General features: G+C 40.8%; 1 protein-coding gene across 1 annotated transcript in view; it reads right to left on the bottom strand.

Moving 5' to 3' along the window:
* The window catches only part of LOC141095705 (uncharacterized), a 510,166-nt gene that overhangs the window by 359,967 nt on the left and 129,163 nt on the right, over positions 1 to 21,036 (bottom strand). The window contains 1 exon segment of the mRNA XM_073581947.1: positions 13,214 to 13,282. Within this exon segment, the coding sequence (XP_073438048.1) occupies positions 13,214 to 13,282 (69 nt within the window).

Raw genomic sequence — 21,036 nt, 5'->3', positions numbered from 1 at the left:
ACTGTACAGGAGGAGGTGAGCTGTGACGTCACCTATTGTGAATGGTGGATCCTGTGCTATATCCAGTACATAGAGGTGCTATCAACCATTGTACAGGATGAGCAGAGGTGAGCTGTGACATCACCTATTGAAAATAGTGGATACTGGGTTATCTACTGTATATAGAGGTGTTATCAGTCATTTACAGGAGGAGAAGGTGAGCTGTGAATCTCTTTAAATAGCAAAAAATGGCACCATAACAACAGGTCCTTTTGAGCTCTGCTAATGGCATTCCCCCTACAGAAACAGAAGTACATGCTTCAAGCTATCCAGTGATCCAAACGATTGACTCTTTTCACTCCATCCTCAGCCCTAAAGTGCAGACCATTTACAATGGCTAAACAACAACAACAACTCAAAATCCTATATTCAGGCCTATCGGGCCACCAGAGATCAGTAACCCATATCCACAATAAATCAGTAAGATCTTTTCGTCAATAAGACCTCTCACAATGGTCCCAAGAGCGTTGTATGTTTCCATGCCACACGGAGTTTTTTTACATTGCTTCTTTAATGATTGCTTGAAGTGGTGAATCTGAAATTGTGTTATAAGCAGCACTAACTAAAATTATTAATATTCTGGCTTCTCACCATCATCGAAGACAAAGATTGATCGCTAATTAGTCATAAAAGACAAAGAAAAAAACAACTTTGTCTCATCATTAAAAACTCGGCTGACATCTCCAGAGTTCTCCGTTCCCAAAGCGCTAATTGTGGCTGATTATTGAAATTTTTGTAAATGTTTTCTTGTGTCCTCGTGAGCACAAAAACACAAAGTTGTCTGTTTTGCTACAAAATTTCATTAATTATTTTGTCTCTGCTGAGGAACTCCTGCAAGAATGACCTTTGTGATAATCCACATGGAACCAATACCCTTAACTGTCGCATATCTGATTATCATCTCCATGAATTATTCACATTTAAGTTCTGCCAGATGATTTAGTTATCAAACACATCAACTAATGTGAAGATTAAAATATGGTGGGAAAAAAAACCTAGAATGCTCAGACTTAAACCTTAAAAGGGGTTGCCCACTTTGACAAGCTCATTTTGATGGATTCAAAAAGATATAAATAAACTGGAGAAGTGGGCAGCAACTAACAGAATGGTTTTTAACAGGGAAAAATGCAAAGTACTACATCTGGGCAATAAAAATGAAAAAGCATATACAGAATGGGAGGAATAGGGCTAAGCAACAGCACATGTGAAAAAGACTTGGGTATACTAATAGATCACAGACTGAATATGAGTCAACAGTGTGATGCAGCAGCAAAAAAGGCAAATGCAATTCTAGGATGTATTAACAGAAGCATACAGTCTAGATCACGTGAAGTCATTATTTCCCTCTACTCCTCTTTGGTCAGACCTCATCTGGAATATTGAGTCCAGTTTTGGGCGCCACATTTTAAAAAAGACATCAACAAATTGGAGCAAGTTCAGAAAAGAGCGACCAGAATGGTGACGGGTCTGCAAACCCTGTCTTATGAGGAAAGGTTGCAGGATTTGGGAATGTTTAGTTTGCAAAAGAGAAGACTGAGAGGAGACTTAATAGCTGTCTACAAATATCTAAAGGGCTGTCACATTGTAGAAGGATCATCTTTATTCTCATTTGCACAAGGAAAGACTAGAAGCAATGGGATGAAACTGAATGGGAGGAGACACAGATTAGATATTTGAAAAAACTTTTTGACAGTAAGAGAGATCAATGAGTGGAACAGGCTGCCACGAGAAGTGGTGAGTTCTCCTTCAATGGAAGTCTTCAAACAGAGGCTGGACAGACATCTGACTGGGATGATTTAGCGAATCCTGCTTTGAGCAGGGGGTTGGACCAGTTGGCCCAGGAGGTCCCTTCCAACTCTACGATTCTATGATTCTATGATTCCACCAGAGTTGTATGTTGAAGCTCATGGGTCAGAACGCAATGTTTTTAAAAGCCATTTACCGCCTATAACACTTGAGTCTTTGTATGCAAAGGGGATTTTTGGCTCGCCCTTAGACTCTAAGGGTCCACCTATGACTGTCACCTCTAAACCCCGCAAAATTATGATGATTGGTTCCCCTAAAATAGGATGATGATGCAATGTCCCTCAGATGAGACCTCAAGGAATGAGCCAAAATCTGCAGAGGAACAAAGCTGCACATGTCAAATTTCTCCAAATTCAAGAAGCTTAGGAACCAGAAAATTAATTACTCATATGGCGAATCAATGTTAATATGAAGGTCAGGTAGAAGGCTCACGTGTTCCCCAAATCAAGTCCTCAAGAACCACCAACAGATCATGTTTTCAGAATTTCCTTAATTTTACACACGTGATGAAATTATCAACTGGGCAGGGCAACACTAACAAATTCCTGAAAACATGATCTGCTGGTGCTTCTTGAGGACTTCGGTTGAGCAACACTGCCTTAGACTGTAGTGCTGGAACGGGCACAACGTTAATGAGGGAAAGGAGGTGACAAACAGCCGGATGTGGTCACTGCCAGTGTCCCTAGTTCTCAGTTGGCCATGATAGACCTTGTTGGAAAACAAATGGAGTTTCAAAAAAGTAGGAAGGGTATGGACAGATACCACACAAATTGGTTCAGATGACTAGCTGACAATGCAAGACGTAGGTGAAGATCCTTTGATCAAAAGTCTTAACGGAACGGATATCCGTTGAGACCTTTAGTGAAGCAAGCTTCATCTACATCTTGCATCGTTAGCTGGTCATCTGCACCGATTTGAGTGTTCCTGCTGTGGGGTATCCATCCGTCCACACCCTTCCTACTTCTTTAAATTTCTCCAAAGTGCCACCACATGAAAAATGAAGCAATATCTATTGCCTATTGGATTCGTTGGTGTGGATGTCCCATGCATGGACTTCCAAAGTTCTCAAAAGAGAGAATATATTGGCCTAGACTAGACTAGACAAGACAACCCACGTCCATATGACCTATTAGGCAATATGGGCATAATTGTTAACCTGCTTATGGACTGTTTAAAAGCAAAAGCAGCCAACTAAATAAATAATAATCTGAAAGGCCGGCACGCAATTCTAAATTTCTCAGGCAGGGAATATGACTGGTAATTTAAATGGTCACTGTTGTTTCAACAATCTTTGCGTAAATCAATAGCACATGTAAATATAAGATATTGTGTATTATAGGTTACCAAAAAACAGGCTACTTTCTCCACTTATGAGCCATTTTACCTTGTCCTGTCTCATTCTTCTACATCTTGTCCTAAACTCATCATTGACTATTAATTACAACTGAAATTATTCTTGGTGAAAACAAGTCTGCCTGATCACTGAGGGATCAAGATACAGTTTATTAATACCAGGTCACAATAATAAGGTACTACAGGATGCAGCAGAGTCCATGACAAAGGCGGTGGCAGCACATGTGCAAAATACTGATAAAACAGCCACTCACATCGACCATTCATGGAGGGGGTGGTCATTGTCTAGTATTATAAATGCACATGGATAAGGCTTGTATAGGGCAGCAGTCACACACAACAGCACAATGGTCAGTGTGATTGGTTGTTTCATATTGGTAACTACATCTGTCTTTTTTTATGTGATTTTTTTTTGTTCTATGTCCTTTTCGGTGAGTATGAAGCTCCAGCTGCCTATGAAAGTCTATGGATAGGAGATGGGAGGAGTAGAGAGGCACAGAGTTTGCTCAACTTTCTTTTTGTCTCACATCAACTTGGGATTCACAGCTCCACTGCTCATTACTGTATAATATCCTCCATACTGCTGCCATATCTGTCTGTGTGCTACATAGAGACAGGGGAGCATGAATCCTTCATGTCTATGTATATATAGGGATCATCATAGCAGAAAGTCTCCACCCAGCAGCTCAGAGAAAACTGTAAATTAGCGACAGAGCCTGATGAAACATGCAGGATAAGTAATGGCCAGAAAAAGTGTTACTCACATGGACACGCATGATAGCTTGTTCTGAAATAATCAGATTGTCACAGCGTATTCGGGTGGCCTGGCTTCAATTTAACGGGTAGGTTGTCTTCAAGAGACAATTCCTTTAATGGGGTCTTCCATCCTTAGGAAAACTTGTGAATCCTCACATAGCGCTTCGGTACCGGGCACATAACCACAAGTATGTGATTTGCATAAATGTGGTCACATGCCAACTAGACGTGCGCGGCCTCGCTTACTACAAGTGCAGTGAGGGAAGCCTGACAAGACTAGTCGGAATGTGGCCGGAAGTATGCAAACTGCAAACGTGTGGTCACGTGCCCGCCGCTCCTGGCATCGATGTTGGAAAATTTTACAATGCACAGTGCGTGCAATGTGAGGATGCACAAGTCTGCCTTATCACTGAGGGATCAGGCTACAGTTTACTAATACCAGGTCACAATAATAAGGCACTACAGGATACAGCAGAGCCCATGACACGTGCCCGCCACTTCTGGTTTCGACACCGGAAAATTCTTACAGTACACAGTGCGTGCAATGTGAGGATGCACAAGTCTGCCTTATCACTGAGGGATCAGGTTACAGTTTACTAATACCAGGTCACAATAATAAGGCACTACAGGATGCAGCAGAGCCCATGACACGGGCCTGCCACGTCTGGTTTCGACACCGGAGAATTCTTACAGTACACAGTGCGTGCAATGTGAGGATCCACAAGTCTGCCTTATCACTGAGGGATCAGGTTACAGTTTACTAATATCAGGTCACAATAATAAGGCACTACAGGATGCAGCAGAGCCCATGACACGTGCCCGCCACTCCTGGTTTCGACACCGGAGAATTCTTACAGTACACAGTGCGCGCAATGTGAGGATCCACGAGTCTGCAGTCACATAGGCTACAAGTCTGCAGTCACTCTAAGGCCGGACAACCCCTTTAAGTATTCTAGGAGGGCTCTGTGGTCTCTGAAACCTATACTGGGGGAAAATGCTTTTCATTTTTATATAATGTAAACCTCGATGAACAGAAAAATGGGGGGGGAAAAAAACCAAAACTACTAAAGAGAAAAAAAATTGCACACTTGGAAAACCACCGGTGATTTCTTTTTATTGATAATTCTAAGCACTGAAGAGAAGAATCTGAATTACAGATCGGGCAGCAGATCAATGGGTTTACTACGCGGAGATGTCTCTTGGATCCATATCTAAAAGTACATGTGCACATGGTGGAAAAAAAAAATGAAAGACTGGGATTAGACGCCTTCATTAAGATTCATGTTCTGCAGGTTCGTTTTTTTTTTTTTTTGCTCTTCCCTATAAATTCTCACAGTGATACATATAAAAAGAACTCCAGAGTGGAGGTAACGCTCCTGCGTTAACACCTTCACTGCAGTCTTTACGCCTCGTCTCTACCCAGATCGCATCCTGAAATCAAGCAGAATACGACTTGACCTTTTCCGTCGGCTTCTGGGCCGTGTTTAGAGCCCTTTTATTTCCAGCTCTTCAGAAACGACAAACCCTAAAGCCCTGGAAGAGAATGACTAACGTATAGAATCCACGTTTTGTTCCAAAGGTAATGAATGAATCATCGCAACGACGACGTAATAAACCGGAACGACGGATAAATCACATCGGAAATTAAAAAAAGGAAATCAATTAAATCTCGGGGAAAACGTTGCCGGTTTACGGTCATAAAATATGGCATCTTCTCTCATACGAGATAATGCTAAAGCGTAATAGAATATAATTCCATCATGTTCATTACTTTGTAATCCTTAAGAAAGCCAAGATGATTTACATTGATCTAAGCATCTCTTTACGAGTCTCCAGAGTATTTTAAATGGCGTAATAAAATAACGCTACTGATCTTACTTACGGTTATGATGTGCCATGTATAAGGTCATGATGAATGGTTCGTAGAGAACAATCCTGCCAGGGTCTTATAGGGATTTCCATATAATGTGGTTTAATGCTAAACTGTCTGCCGGCTTGCTACATGGCTGTGATATGTCCAGCGAAGAGGTGCTGTATATTAGTACATGGCAATGACTGGAGGAGAACCAACTCTTCCATAGTCATATCTTGGGCCCAACACATTAACTGTTTTCACTCATCCAAAAGAAAAGTGAGAACTTCGAGATTGGCGAGGGTCTAAATGCCGGGACGCCCCATCCCACCAGAGAACGTGGATCTGAAATGCCCGGTCAGAATAAATAGACTGTTGATTGCGTATACTCGTCACTGCTCCATCCTTGGTCTACCTTGACACTGTCGAAAAATGCCAAATACTTACACTCTCTTTCAGTCCCAAAGAAAACGAACAGAGAAGTGGCCATCACTCAATTTTGGGGGCTGGACAACCCTTTTAGGTTTACTGAACAAACTGGGCAGCATGGTGGCTCAGTGGTTAGCACTGTAACCTTCCAGCACTGGGGTCCTGTGCTAAAATCCCACCAAGGACAACATCTGTAGGGAGTTTGTATGTTCTCCCTGTGTTTGCGTGGGTTTCCTCCGGGTTCTCCAGTTTCCTCCCACATTCCAAAGACATACTGATAGGGAATTTAGATTGTGAGCCCCATCGGGGACAGTGATGATAATGTCTGTAAAGCGCTGTGGAATTAACGGTGCTATATACCGTGAGTAAAATAAATAAAAAATGTCTAGAAGATGGTCTCCTTCCCCACAAGACATAGCTAAAGAAATTGAAACATTTGGAACAACGCTCTAGCTTCAAATATACCATAATAACAGAATAATGTTGTGTTGACATATTAGACACCTTAAAGAAAATTAAACTATAGATACCTATTGGTTCAGTTTTTTTGTTACATGCGTTTGTTTTTTTAATTTTGTGGCAATGTGTTTTTTTTCCCTTATATAACGAACTATTATTTATTAAAAAGCAAAATTATTAATCTTGCAAATTTTCACACTGGCTACATAAGACCATTGTATGTGCAAACTGAATATCCTTTCATGAAAAGTTTTCAGCAGGCTCCTTTGTCATCAGAGGCAGGATTACAATGATCGGTAACACCTCTATAAACAGCTAATACCAGAATCCACCAATCACAATAGGCGATGTCACAACTGACCTCCTCCCTCTCCTGTACGAGAACCTCATTAGATGCCTCAATACAAAAGGTAGCGCCAGGGTCTGACCGTTGCTACTAATGTAAATGTGCTATAATTTTTTAGAAAACAACACAAGTCTAAAAGTTCCAAGGTTCACTATGAAAATTTCAAGGTTTCTATTTCTTAATTTTACGACTGATTATAGGGGGGAAAAAACAATAGGTCATTTTCTGATGATCGCTTTTCTTTACAAAGAGTGCCTCCAATTATGAGGCATTAAAGGAGAATACTGGTCACTTCATAAGAGGTAGAGGAATTATTTGGGCCCCTTCAAATTTCAGGTCCTGGATGCTAGCCTATAGTAGCACCCTTGGTGCTAAAGCCAGGTGGGTTATACTAAAAACTCTGAATTCTAACCTTGGATGATGCTGCCCTGTACATTGCTCCTATAGCCATCATATTTGGTAGATCTTTGCAGTGGAATGAGAACTTGGCCAAGAAAAGAAATACTAAACTGCACTTAATAAGGATACAGGAATTTATCTATGTCCCTGCTGTGAGATTTGCTGCACAAAACCTGATGTGTGACAGCAATGAACGGAGCCGTCCCAGAAGATGCTGAACGCTTCTAACATCTCCAGTCTTCAGGGAGATGATCTAATTATTTTAATGCTATACTTAAATCTGCGGTTTCATAGTTATTAATGGCCGAACGACAGAGACTTTCAACTCCGCGACAAAAAATAGCTGCCTGTGACAATCTGGAAATATAACACTAAGCAAAAGGAGCAAAACCAACAGCACAACATGACCCGACACACTAAAAACAACATAGTGTAATCATTCGGTTGGGAAAATTACCTCCACCGGCGCAGGGCAGGCAAACAGCCACCACCAGCACGGGGCAGGGAAACAACCCTCACCGGCACGGGCAGGCAAACAACCACCGCCGGCACAGGGCAGGCAAACAACCACCACCGATGCTGGCCAAGCTAACAAACACCAATGGCACGGGCAGGCAAACAACCACCGCCGGCACGGGGCAGGAAAACAACCATCACCGATGCTGGCTAAGCAAACAACCACCGCCGGCACGGGGCAGGCAAACAACCATCACCGATGCTGGCTAAGCAATCAACCACCGCCGACACGGGACAGGCAAACAACCATCACCGATGCTGGCTAAGCAAACAACCACCACCGGCACAGGACAGGCAAACAACCATCACCGTTGCTGGCCAAGCAAACAAACTCCAATGGCACGGGCAGGCAAACAACCACCACCGGAGTGGGACAGGCAAATAATCACCACCGGCAGTGTGGCAGGCAAACAACCACCACCGGCGTGGAGCAGGCAAACAACCATAACTGGTGTGGGGCAGGCTAACAACCATCACAGATGGGGAAGGCAAATAACCTCCATCGGCACGGGGCAAGCAAGCAACCACCACCTATGGGGAAGGCAAATTATCTTCACCGGCGTGGGTGTGGCAGTCTAGCAATCACCACCGACGGGGAAGGTAAATGACCTCTACCGGCGCGAGGCAGGCAATCTTCCTCCACTGTTGTGGGAAAGGTAATTTTGGTTATCAAGAGTAAACTACTCAACAGGGCTGTAGGAATGGCTGCAAGTAAAATATAGAAAGCTGTACATAAAACAAGCAAGTTTTTACTATGAAAATTGATGGCATTTAAACAACAAATTGTTGACGATTAAAGAGGTTGCCCACCAATATTTTTTTATTTTAAAAAACAAACAAACAAAAAAACTACCATATATTCACCAACCAAGCCCCAGGCGTTATTTAGCACTGCGGTCTGTGTTGCTCGCTGGTCTCCTAGCTCTCTCTTCTGGCAAGAGAATTCATGTGACCTCTGCAGCCAATCAGTTGTTGCCAGTTTGCTGTAAGGGTCACTTGATGCTACTCCCGGAAGAGAAAATGAGGATATCAGTGGTAGACACAGGTAGCACCAAGTAACAACAGAGGTTCAGTAGTTCTGCTTTTTTATTTTTTATATTATTGGACCATCATTGGTTTTCAGTCATAAACTATAATTCTCACAATTATCTTGACTACATGTATTCTCTTGCGCTGCCTTGGTGCAGATAGCGCATGCTTGTCCTGTGCAGTAAAACTGTGCATGCTCTGTAACTCAGCGCAGGGAGGAGGAGTTCCGCTATAGTAATCATAGCAGCGCTCTACTGTGCATATCCAACCTATTCCTAAAAAGTGACTGAATATTGTACATGTGAAGTCACTTTCCCTGCTGGCCTCTGTTCTTCTCTAATCCCAACATTCAAGTCTTCTACAATCTAACATGGCCGGCGAAGCGGCACGTGGAGCACAGCGGTAAGTCTGAACCACCCCTGCACTCCTCTCCGTGTGCTGAGAGACGGACCTAGGCTGGGGACATTGACGCCGTTTCCATCCCTGATGTATATTCTCCAGCTTCGGTTTTCATTGTAACCTCAGAAGCCGAGTTCAATGGAGGCGTCTCCAGTCCGGCGGTGAACACGCACCTCTATTGCTAAGCAGGCGGCTTTGTCGTTCTCACTATTCTACCTATGGCGTCTCATGTTGTAGCCCGCGTGCTCGTTAGCCGATTGCTGCAGCTCCAACTTCAGAAGCCTCAACAGGTCTTACAATAAATGTATTATTAATATTATAACACTAGAGTTGATCCAGAAAGAGGCAAAAACCTCTACAAAGTAGAGAACAACTGCGCCATATTAGGGGAATACATTCTTTTCTAGTTCCAAAATTGGTAATCGATAACCATAACTTGTAATATTATATTTTCAAAGACAAGTACTTCTTAAACTTGTCCAATAAATCAAAAGTCACAACATGGAATTACAAAGTTCCATAATGTCACTGCTCTTACAGTAAAGAATCTACATCATAAAGTAAAGAATTCCGATAGAAAAAAAAACCCAACCGACCCGTTCATTTAATACCCTTGAATGCTCTTCTCTGCACCCACACTAGATCCAATATGTCCGCTATAATTGTACGTTTGGCCGCTCTAGTGACCTGTTTAGAGGCAAAACTATGTTCTTATCATGAGTATTTATGCCTCTTTTGATGCATCCCTTTATTTATTTTTGTGCCTTTCCAGCAGCTGCCTGACACTAGTTGCAAAGCAGTTGAATTTGTAGTGCGCCAATGACTCCAAATCTTTTTCCTTTACAGTTTTACCCAGTGTTTCACAATATAGCACATGGCTATTGTTTTCTCGACCTACGTGCATTACCCATTATTTTCTTTTCTACCTTTCCAGCAGCTGACTGACATTGGCTGCAATGCAGTTGGGTTTGCAATGCACCAATATCTTCAAGTCTTTTATAGTATGCAGTTTTACCCAGCATTTCACTATTTAGTACATAATAGTAGTTTCTTCAGCCCAAGTGCATGACCTTCCATTTATCCACATTTACCATACCTAAAGAGCTTGCAGAGCGCCATAAATCAGTGAAAGCAAAAGTAGAAAACTGCCACCATGACAACTTCTACCGGGCTCGTCACTGTGCGGAACATATGCCTTCCTATATACGGGGAGGCATCACTGCACATATATACCGTAATTAGAAAAATTCCAGAAATTTTACACAGATAGAGTAAGGGTAGTTGCATCATGAGACAGTTCCGATTATCCTATCTGGCTATAACAATTTGGACAGTGAAAGAAGAAACTGCCAAGCCATAGAAGAAAAACAGAAATGGAGTGCTGACTTCATATATCTAGAAAAATACATTTTATTAATCACAATCAATAATTAAAAAGGAAAAAAAAATATATAAAATGTGTTCATAAAGAAGGAAAAACAATGGAAAAAAACAGTAATGTTCCAGCTCCTTAAAAATTCAAATTCCCTTATTGAAAAATTCTTTAATAAAACATGATTGCTCTGGGACAGATCCAATGGCAAGAAATGATAGCAAAGCGACGCGTTTCAATCGCATGCGTGATCTTTGTCCAGGCTTGTAAAACATCAAAAACCCCCAATGCTTTAAAGATCAGTGGACCAATCAAAATCCCAGCAATAAATCATGTGACATGCTAAAGGTCCTGAACAAATTCATTAGTACTAAATGAAAAAAATATATATATATAAAAATATAAGCCACAGAAGATCAGCTTCTTTAGCAATGACTTTTTGTGGCTTCCCCTCCTTGTGGAGTGTGTCAATGACTGCCTTCTGGATATGTGTCAAGTCAGCAGTCTTCCCCATGATTGTGGAGCTACTGAAACAGACTAAGGGATCTTTGTAGACACTTAGGAAGCCTTTGCAGGTGTTTTTTGTTAATTATTCTAATTTACTGAGATAATGACTTTTGGGTTTTCATTGGCTGTAAGCCATAATCATCAACATTACCAGAAATAAACATGTGAAATAGATCACTCTGTGTGTAATGACTCTATATAATATACCAGTTTCACTTTTTGTATTGAAGAACTGAAATAAATTAACTTTTTGATGATATTCTAATTTTGTGAGAAGCACCTGAATATATGGTGCATCCATAGCATGTCAGTCTTGCTACCCCTGTACAAGCAGTGTAGATAGGTGGCTCCTATAAGTGCAGCCCATATGATTGCTAAGTCAATATCAATTTCCCAGAGGAAAATGAACCCATATTAAAGTGCAAGTGCAGTTCAGTACTCCCTGGGAGGACCTCTGCCAAGGCGCATTTTGAGTTTGTTGTCTCCTGTTTGAAAAAGCAAATGCGAAACGCGCGTCGGGGCGGTCCCCAGGGAGTACTTGCACTTTAATATGGGAAAATTTTCCTCAGGAAAATTGATATTGACTTAGCAATCATATGGGCTGCACTTATAGGAGCTACCTATCTACACTGCTTGTGCACGGGTAGGAAGACTGACATGCTATGGATGCACTGTATATATATCTGTCTCACTTTCTTGGAGGTATTTCTCCATAGGTGTAGCATTATAGCAAGTGTTAATAGGCATTCCCATGTGATAGACTCGGTATATCTAGAAGATTTCTCTGAACTGTGATAGCCATACTTTTTTGACCATTCCCTGGGTGACTTCTGAGGTTTCCTTCTTTATGTACACCTTTTTTTTTTTTCTTTTAATTATTGATTGTGATTAATACAATTTACTTTCCTATATATATGAAGTAAGCACTCCATTTCTTTGTTTTTCCTATATATAAGTGTAGAAAGACTTCCGGGGTGGCTAGGCAAAATCTGTAATGACCGTTGTGTCTCCCTGCTTTCCCACAAAATAATCAAGGATTTTATTCCACAGGTCCTGATTCCAGAAATGCTCGAACATAGTAATAAACGAGATGAATACAATCATCTAAACTGTCCCTTACTTTTCGCAATCAGCATCTCTTCACTGCAAGACGTCGTCAAGAATTTTCTTTTTCTTTCCCGCACAATTAACCTTTAAGACTCTTTAAAGATTATTATTAACTGCTATTGTATTTTGGAGTACATGGAGATATTGTATCCTACAAAACACAGCGCCGCTCGTCCCCGGAAATAAGACAATGGTGGAGATTTCTATTCCAACCACGAAAGCAGACACAATAAGTGCATCACTAAATATTGGGCACTTATCAAGGAGGAGGTTTTTGGCATTCTTGCAGTAAAATTGACATGGATAAGCTAACATCAAAGCAAACGCTACTTTCTACTTAGCCATATTACTTGATAAAAAAAAATATGCGCCGTATAACAGCAGACATTCTCTTTGAAGCTTTGTTTACCTAGAACATATTAGACTTTTGCTGCGAAATGATGGATGGGATGGAAATCTTGCCGAGTATTAATTCCAAGCTGAAAGGCTAAAGAGTTCCTCTCGTCATTTTTTTTTTTTTTAATGTAATGTCATATGGTTGTTGAATAGAACTTGGAACGGTGGGAGTTCTTGGCTCTACCGTCATATCCTTACCTCCTCGGGGACCATGTGACATACAGGGATAATGAAACACTTGCTGTGCTTTATAGGGTGCTATCATCCAAATTGACATTTCAGAAACGCAGAAAAGTTCAGGGTAATTATGAAATATCATCTTCGTATCACAAAAAAAAAAAAAAAAGGGGGACACCTGACTCCGGCTCTAACATGAATAGTAATCCCAATAATAGGAAATAAAAAGGCATAAATAATAATAATAATAATAATAATAATACAGTCCTACCGCAAAGTCTTCAGCTTCTATTAGTAACTTGGCAGTCGTGATTCGAGACTCATACGGGGGCAACGCGGACTGAAAAAGAAGAATTTGATTTCTGTGTTTAAAAGGAAAACTTTGCAATTTACAACATGTCAAAGAAAAATCTAAAAAAAAAAAAAAAAAAGTTCACCTTCTTATACGGAGTTTTAGTTACAGGTTTACGTTACGAATTTGCTGATTTTTACCTATGGGGCAAAGAAATTACGAGCAGGTAGTTGCCATCTACATTCCCGTTCTGCCACACGCAGATCTCTGCTGGTTCAGAAGGCTCCTGCCGGCGATTCAGTGACCTCCCGTGAAGTCACGTCGACTGAGCAGCTTCTGTTTTTCCGCTTTGCACGGTCAATGAGGCATCACTGCAGATGTCATGCTGATTGACAGCCGGCTCCCCGCTGCCTAACTGCCTCGTCAACAGATCAGAATGAAAAAGGAAGAGCAGCTCTGTTGACGCAAGGTCACATGGAGCAGCACAATTGCCGGCAGGAGTGGTCCATGACCGGTCTACCGGGCAGAGATTGGCATCAATTCTTGGCCCCATAAGAAAAAAAAGCAAAATCATGGAAACCCCTTAATAGATAAATTCACTTTTTTATTCCTACCTGTGATATTTATAACATATGAACAGACAATGTCATAAATGTCAGGAAGATTGGGGACCCACATCAATCTCAGGAAAAGGATCCCGTTGGCATTGGCAGGAACACAGAGGTAGGTGCGCATAAGTGTCTCTCTAATTTCAATTCTGAGCACGCTATCCAGCGTCGGACTGGCCCACCGGAGAACCGGAGGATTCTCCGGTGGGCCCTGGCATCTGGTGGGCCCTGGCACCTGCTGGCATACAGGGCCAGCAGTTGCCTAGGGCCCCCGCTGCTCCAGGGGCCCCCAGCCAGTGGTGTGTCGCACACCATGCAGCTGCTATGGGGGCCCCTGCCAGCGGAGCAGCAGCGGGTGTCAGGAGGCAGGAGCCCCTGTCCCCGCTGCTAAAGAGAAATGAATATTCACTGCGAAGCAGTGAATCTCATTTCAGGTCTCCACCCCCCAGAGGCCCCGCCCCCAGCCCAGTAAGCCGCTCTGCATCAGGGCCGGCGCCGCCCTCAGTCCTCTCTGCTCCTGGCTCACAGCCAGTGCGCGATGACGTCACTACATCGCGCACCCGCTGTGTGTCTGGCAGAGGGGGAGCTCCTGACACTGAAGCCGGCTGCCGGAATCAGCGTGGGAGCGAGGAGGAGAGGTGAGTATTGTGTTTTTTTTGTTTTTTTTTAATATCTCTCTCACTCTCTCTATCTGTATCTATCTATCTCTCTCTCTCTATATATATCTCTCTCTCTCTCTATCTCTCTTATATCTATCTATCTTTCTATCTCTATCTATTATCTATATCTATCTATCTCTATATCTATCTCTATCTAATATCTATATCTATCTATTTCTATCTCTATCTATCGCTCTATCTTTATATCTATCTTTCTATCTCTATATCTATCTCTATATCTATCTATCTATCTATCTCTATATCTATTATCTCTATATTTATTATCTATCTAGCTACCATCTATATCTATCTATCTTTATCTATATATATCTCTATCTAATATCTATATCTATCTATCTCTATACCTATCTATCTATGTATCTATCCGTTATCTATCTCTATATCTTTTCTCTGTATCTATCTATATCTATATCTCTCGCTATCTATCGCTCTATCTCTATATCTCTCTATAGCTATCTATCTATCGCTCTATCTCTATATCTTTCTATCTATATATCTATATATCTATCTTTCTCTATCTATTTATCTCTATATCTTTTCTCTGTATCTATCTCTCTCTATATCTATCTATCTCTATATATATCTATTATCTCTATATCTATATCTATTTCTCTCTATATCTCTCTCTATATCTATCTATCTATCTCTATCTCTATATCTATCTCTCTGTATATCTATCTATCTTTCTATCTCTATATCTATCTCTATATCTATCTATCTTTCTCTATCTATCTCTATCTATTATCTATATCTATCTCTATCTATCTATCGCTCTATCTCTATATCTATCTTTCTATCTCTACATCTATCTCTATATCTATCTTGCTATCTATCTCTATATCTATCTATATCTATATCTATCTATTATGTCTATCTATCTAGCTATCTCTATTATCTATATCTACCTATCTCTATATCTTTCTATCTTACTCTATCTCTATATCTATCTGTTATCTCTATATTTATTATCTATCTTTATCTATCTCTATCTATTATCTATATCTATATCTATCTCTCTATCTATTTATCGATCTCTGTATCTATCTCTCTATATCTATCTCTCTCTCTATCTACCGCTCTCTCTATCTCTATCTATCTTTATATCTATATCTATCTATCTCTATATCTATCTATTATCTCTATATCTATCTACCTATCAATCTCTATATCTATCTCTATATCTATCTCTATATCTCTCTCTATATCTCTCTATAGCTATCTATATATTATCTCTATATCTATCTATCTATCTATATATTATCTCTATATCTATCTATCTCTATATCTATCTCTATATCTGTCTATCTATCTCTATATCCATATCTATCTCTATATCTATCTATCTCTATATCTATCTAACACTATATCTCTGTATCTATCTCTATATCTCATTATCTATCTCTATCTCTCTTTATCTATCTATCTATTGATCTATCCATCTATCTCTATATCTATCTCTATATCTATCTATTATCTCTATTATCTATATCTATCTATCCATCTATCTATCTATCTATCTATCTCTATATCTATTATCTCTATATCTATCTATCTCTATATATATCTCTATATCTATTTTTATTTATAGCCATCTATCTATATATATTTATCTCTATATCTATATATGTCTATATTATTATTATTATATCTGTATATCTCTATCTATTATGTATCTCTATCTATATATCTATCTCTATATCTTTCTATCTATAGCTATCTATCTCTATATCTATCTATCTATCCATTATCTATTTTCTATCTATCTCTATATCTATCTACCTATCGATCTATCTATCTATATTTCTTTCTATATCTATCTTTATATCTATCTCTATCTATCTCTATGAATCTTTCTATCTACATCTATCCATTATCTACTTTCTATCCATTCTCTACTATCTATCTCTATATCTATCTATTTCTACATCTATCTTTCTATCTATATCTATCTAACTCTATATCTATATAGCATTATTCCCTATGAGGGGGGCAGTATTATACCCTATGAGGGGGCAGCATTATACCCTATGAGGAGGCAGCATTATACCCTATGAGGAGGGCAGCATTATACCCTATGAGGGGGGCAGTATTATACACTATGAGGGGGGCAGTATTATACCCTATGAGGGGGGCAGTATTATACCCTATGAGGGGGGCAGTATTATACCCTATGAGGGGGCAGCATTATACCCTATGAGGAGGGCAGCATTATTCCCTATGAGGGGGGCAGTATTATACACTATGAGGGGGGCAGTATTATACCCTATGAGGGGGCAGCATTATACCCTATGAGGAGGCAGCATTATACCCTATGAGGAGGGCAGCATTATTCCCTATGAGGGGGGCAGTATTATACCCTATGAGGGGGGCAGTATTATACCCTATGAGGGGGGCAGTATTATACCCTATGAGGGGGCAGCATTATACCCTATGAGGAGGCAGCATTATACCCTATGAGGAGGGCAGCATTATTCCCTATGAGGGGGGCAGTATTATACCCTATGAGGGGGGCAGTATTATACCCTATGAGGGGGTGCATTATTCCCTATGAGGGGGGCAGTATTATACCCTATGAGGGGGGCAGTATTATACCCTATGAGGGGGTGCATTATACCCTATGAGGGGGTGCATTATACCCTATGAGGGGGTGCATTTTTCCCTATGAGGGGGGCAGTATTATACCCTATGAGGGGGGCAGTATTATATTCTATGAGATGGCTGCATTATATTCTATGAGATGGCTGCATTATACTATGTGAGGGGGCTGCTTTATATTCTATGAGGGGGCTACCCCAACTCCTGCTACATAATTAAGACATGTACAACCTTATATTATACCCGGATATTAGCGTGTTTTACCGCATAATTGGTGGTCTGGTATTTAACTCTATGCAGCTACATAGTGGGCCCCAAGAATGATTTTCTCTGGTGGGCCCAAGGTGTTCCAGTCCGACGCTGACGCTATCTCATCAAATTACGAGACTCCCATGAAAAGTCACTTCTTATAAAGATATTTTTTCATTTTGTCTATTAGTTGGTAGTTGGAATTTATAGTAGTGCACTAATTTACATACAACTCAATGGAGTGGATTTTCTAATCCTAATATTCAGGCAACACAAACTTAGACTAGACAGTCTGAAAATGCACCACATTTAGCCCCGTGAATTTGGAGTATCTTTAGCCACTTATGTGAAAAAGGAGCAATCAGCTCCCCTGGTCCAGGTGCACGATAAAATACTCCAGTAATAGCAACAGTCCAAACGATAGCCGACACTCACATCTTCTTAAAATAATTGCTTTATTGATCCAGTAGTATAAAAGGCACAAAAAAATGGTAGAACACAACCACCTGATTCAGACGGAAGTCTTGAAGGAGCCATTCTGTGTCACTTTCTACTCTGTTTGGCCTTTGTTCCAGAAGTGTCAATCTTTCAAAGCAGCATAAAAATTAAAAAGGCAGAAAAGAAATATCCGCTGCGCTCCCAGGCAACATGTTTCAAACCAAAAGGTCTGAAGGCCGGAGGCTCGGACAAAGGACCATGCAGGTCTGAAACATGTTGCCTGGGAGCACAGCCGATATTTCTTTTCTGCCTTTTAAATTTTTGTGCTGTTGAGTTCAAACATTTTTTGTGCTTTTTATACTAATGGATCAAAAAATAAATTATTTTAAGAAGATGCGAGTGCCGGATATCGTTTGCACTTTAGCCACTTATGTCCAACCCCTTAGTTGGATTAATTAGTGCTTACAGTTCTGATGCACGTTGTCGAGGAGAACACACAAAACGTAAACCTTCCTCAATGTGTTCATTTGAACAGAACTGTAATTCGCACCTAAAATTAGAAAACCTGGCTACAAAAAGTTCCACCTTCTGCCTCATTCAGGCATCAGTGATTTTTATTATATTAAAAAATGGGTCCGGGTTTCATCAATGGGTGCGTGGAAAGGGAGTCATTACCATTTCAGTCTTTCAATTATAGACCTGTCAGGCCTGAACATCCTTTTTCTGCTAATCCCATCTAATCTACCACACAGATCTCTGCTCATTATGGAAGTTACCAGAACCACTGCAGCCAGTGATCAGCTGCAGAGGTCAGGTAACTAAAGGAGAAGGTCATTGGATGTTTTTATTGCCGACTCGCTCTGAGAACAGGTTCATATATTTTTGGACCTAGTGCGGTCTGTAAAAAAAAAAAAAAAAGAAAAAAATGGACGGCATACAGACAGCACTCGAACCAATGTTAATCAATGGGGCAGTATAATGGAGCGATTTTTGTTCAATGACTGAATATGCATGTAAAAAAAATGCATCATGCATGAATTTCTTAAATCGGATGAGACTTGCCTAATCAAGCCTCTGGGTGCCCCCCAAGAAAACAATTTTAAGGAATAATAGCTGCTGTAAAAAAAAACCAAAAAAAAACAGATTGCGCATGGATGACAACTGAGAAAAAAAAAGTCACATGATTTTTTATACAGACGTGTGAAAAAGCCTTTATTGTCATCTGACCGCTGCAGACCAACAAAGGCAGCAGGAATCCAAGTAACTTCCAAACGGAGAAGATATCTGTAATGCACAACATAGAAAAAGATTTTCCAGCGTCTCCAGGAGATAAAATAACAATTGCTTTATTGAAAATATAAAATCTTCTTACCATCAAGTAAAAACAACATAAAGAGGCATATGGAGGGGAGCACTTTCCTACGCGTTTCACCCTGAAAGGGCTTAATCATGGAATGATCATGGAATACTATACATCCGGGTCAGGGTGTTTCCGTGCGTCGGAGGTGTGATAAGGAGTGAAGAGGGGTGAGCAGAAAATTTCCTTTTGTGCAAGATATCTGTAATGGTCAACGTGTGACTGGACACACCGCCTCCAGCAGGGCGAATTGAAATAATAAGACGTGCAGCCGGATACACCGCCTCCTGCAGGCGAATTTCAGAAATACACGTAAAACTGGATACACCGCCTCCAGCAGGGCGAATTTAAATAATAAGGGGAAACACCAGGGAAACAATTACAATGGTGGGCCCTGCGATAGGGAACGGGGACGTGGAGACCTCCTGCACTCCCCTGAGTCAGTGTCTAAACTCCTACCGATCCCTAGGCCGGTTCTGCACCGGGCGCCGATCAGGATACCTAAGAACCCTAGCTCGCCCTGCACCTACCCCTTTCTGGTGAAATGGCCGGTGCAGAGATTAATCCCACCACTGCACTGAAACACACATAAAGGAAAGGCACAAACAGGGAAACACCACTTAGCTTTGCTCTGTTGCTCTTGCTCCCAGCAACAGAGTCCACCACCAGAATGCAGCTTTCCTCCTGAATAGCTGCCACCAAGCTCTGTCAGAGCTGCAAGGAAATCCCCTCTGACTCCTTCCACACCAGGACTGACTGTGCTGCAAGAAACTCTCTCTCGCTCCTTTCTCCACCAAGGATGGTTGAAATGAACAATATCACCATCCCCAGTAAGAGCACATGACACACCTTTATAGTTAAGCCAGAGGAATCACACCTGTTAGTGATTCCCGTGTAATAACGCTAACTACCACCGGGGGGCAAACTGGAACAAAATACACTACTGTGTAATAATCCTAATGGCCACCGAGGCAAAACCAAACTTAAGCACACAGCTTAAGGAAAAAAAAAGGTTACATGTGCTTTTAACTGTCATCATCCAACCTGGATCATGACAATATCACTTCCAAAGCTGGTGCAGACCTACAAAGCCGCCTGCGCTGGATGTGCACCAATGCTGAAGAGCAAGTGTGCCTCGGTTTATTATTTTAAACTATTCATCCAGAGAAAAACATTTATTCAACTGTTGGAAAACCCCTCTAATGATTATGTTTCAAGGTTCCTCAGGCTGGGCTCACATTTATCCTGTGCTCTACATTGAGCACTCCATTAGGTTTCTTTGCCTACATCCCAAAAAACCTGATTCAGATGGAACTCTTGAAGGAACCATTTTGTGTCACTTTCTACTCTGTCTGACCTATGTTCCAGAAGTGTCCATCTTTCGAAGAAGAATCTACCACGCAACAGAGTCCTCCTAAAAAAGATGGACACCTCTGGAAAAGAGGCCAAAAAGAGTGAAACATTACTCTGCCTGCCCTATTAGTCTTAATAGCGGTCAGATCTTCAATCTTATTTCAATTTTTCTGGGATTTCGATGGAAACCTCAACACAATAGAGAACAAAATAAATCTGGACTAGGCCTTAAAGAGTTGAAAACTGTGTAACTGAATGATCTGATCCTCCTTATGGAAATCCAGGGAGCAGAAACTCTTTATGGCAATGCTCCCTATGGAAAAATAAAGTCTGCAAAACATCTTTTTCAGAAAAAGAAAACTATATTTCAAGTCGCATCTTGAGTCATAGAGAAACAGTATTCTACCTTCTGGAGGAAAGTTATTTTGCATTCTCTGTCCCAGAATGCTCTGCTCATAAAACTCCCTACTAATTGGATCTCCATTATGAAAATTAGCTCTTTCCATGATCTACGGATTAGAA

This window comes from Dendrobates tinctorius, unplaced genomic scaffold, assembly GCF_039654945.1.
Source record: "Dendrobates tinctorius isolate UK_male_01 unplaced genomic scaffold, ASM3965494v1 ptg000070l, whole genome shotgun sequence".
In the NCBI taxonomy this organism is placed as follows: domain Eukaryota; kingdom Metazoa; phylum Chordata; class Amphibia; order Anura; family Dendrobatidae; genus Dendrobates; species Dendrobates tinctorius.
Note: the sequence above shows the minus strand (reverse complement) of the source record. Positions and strands in the feature narration are given on the sequence as shown.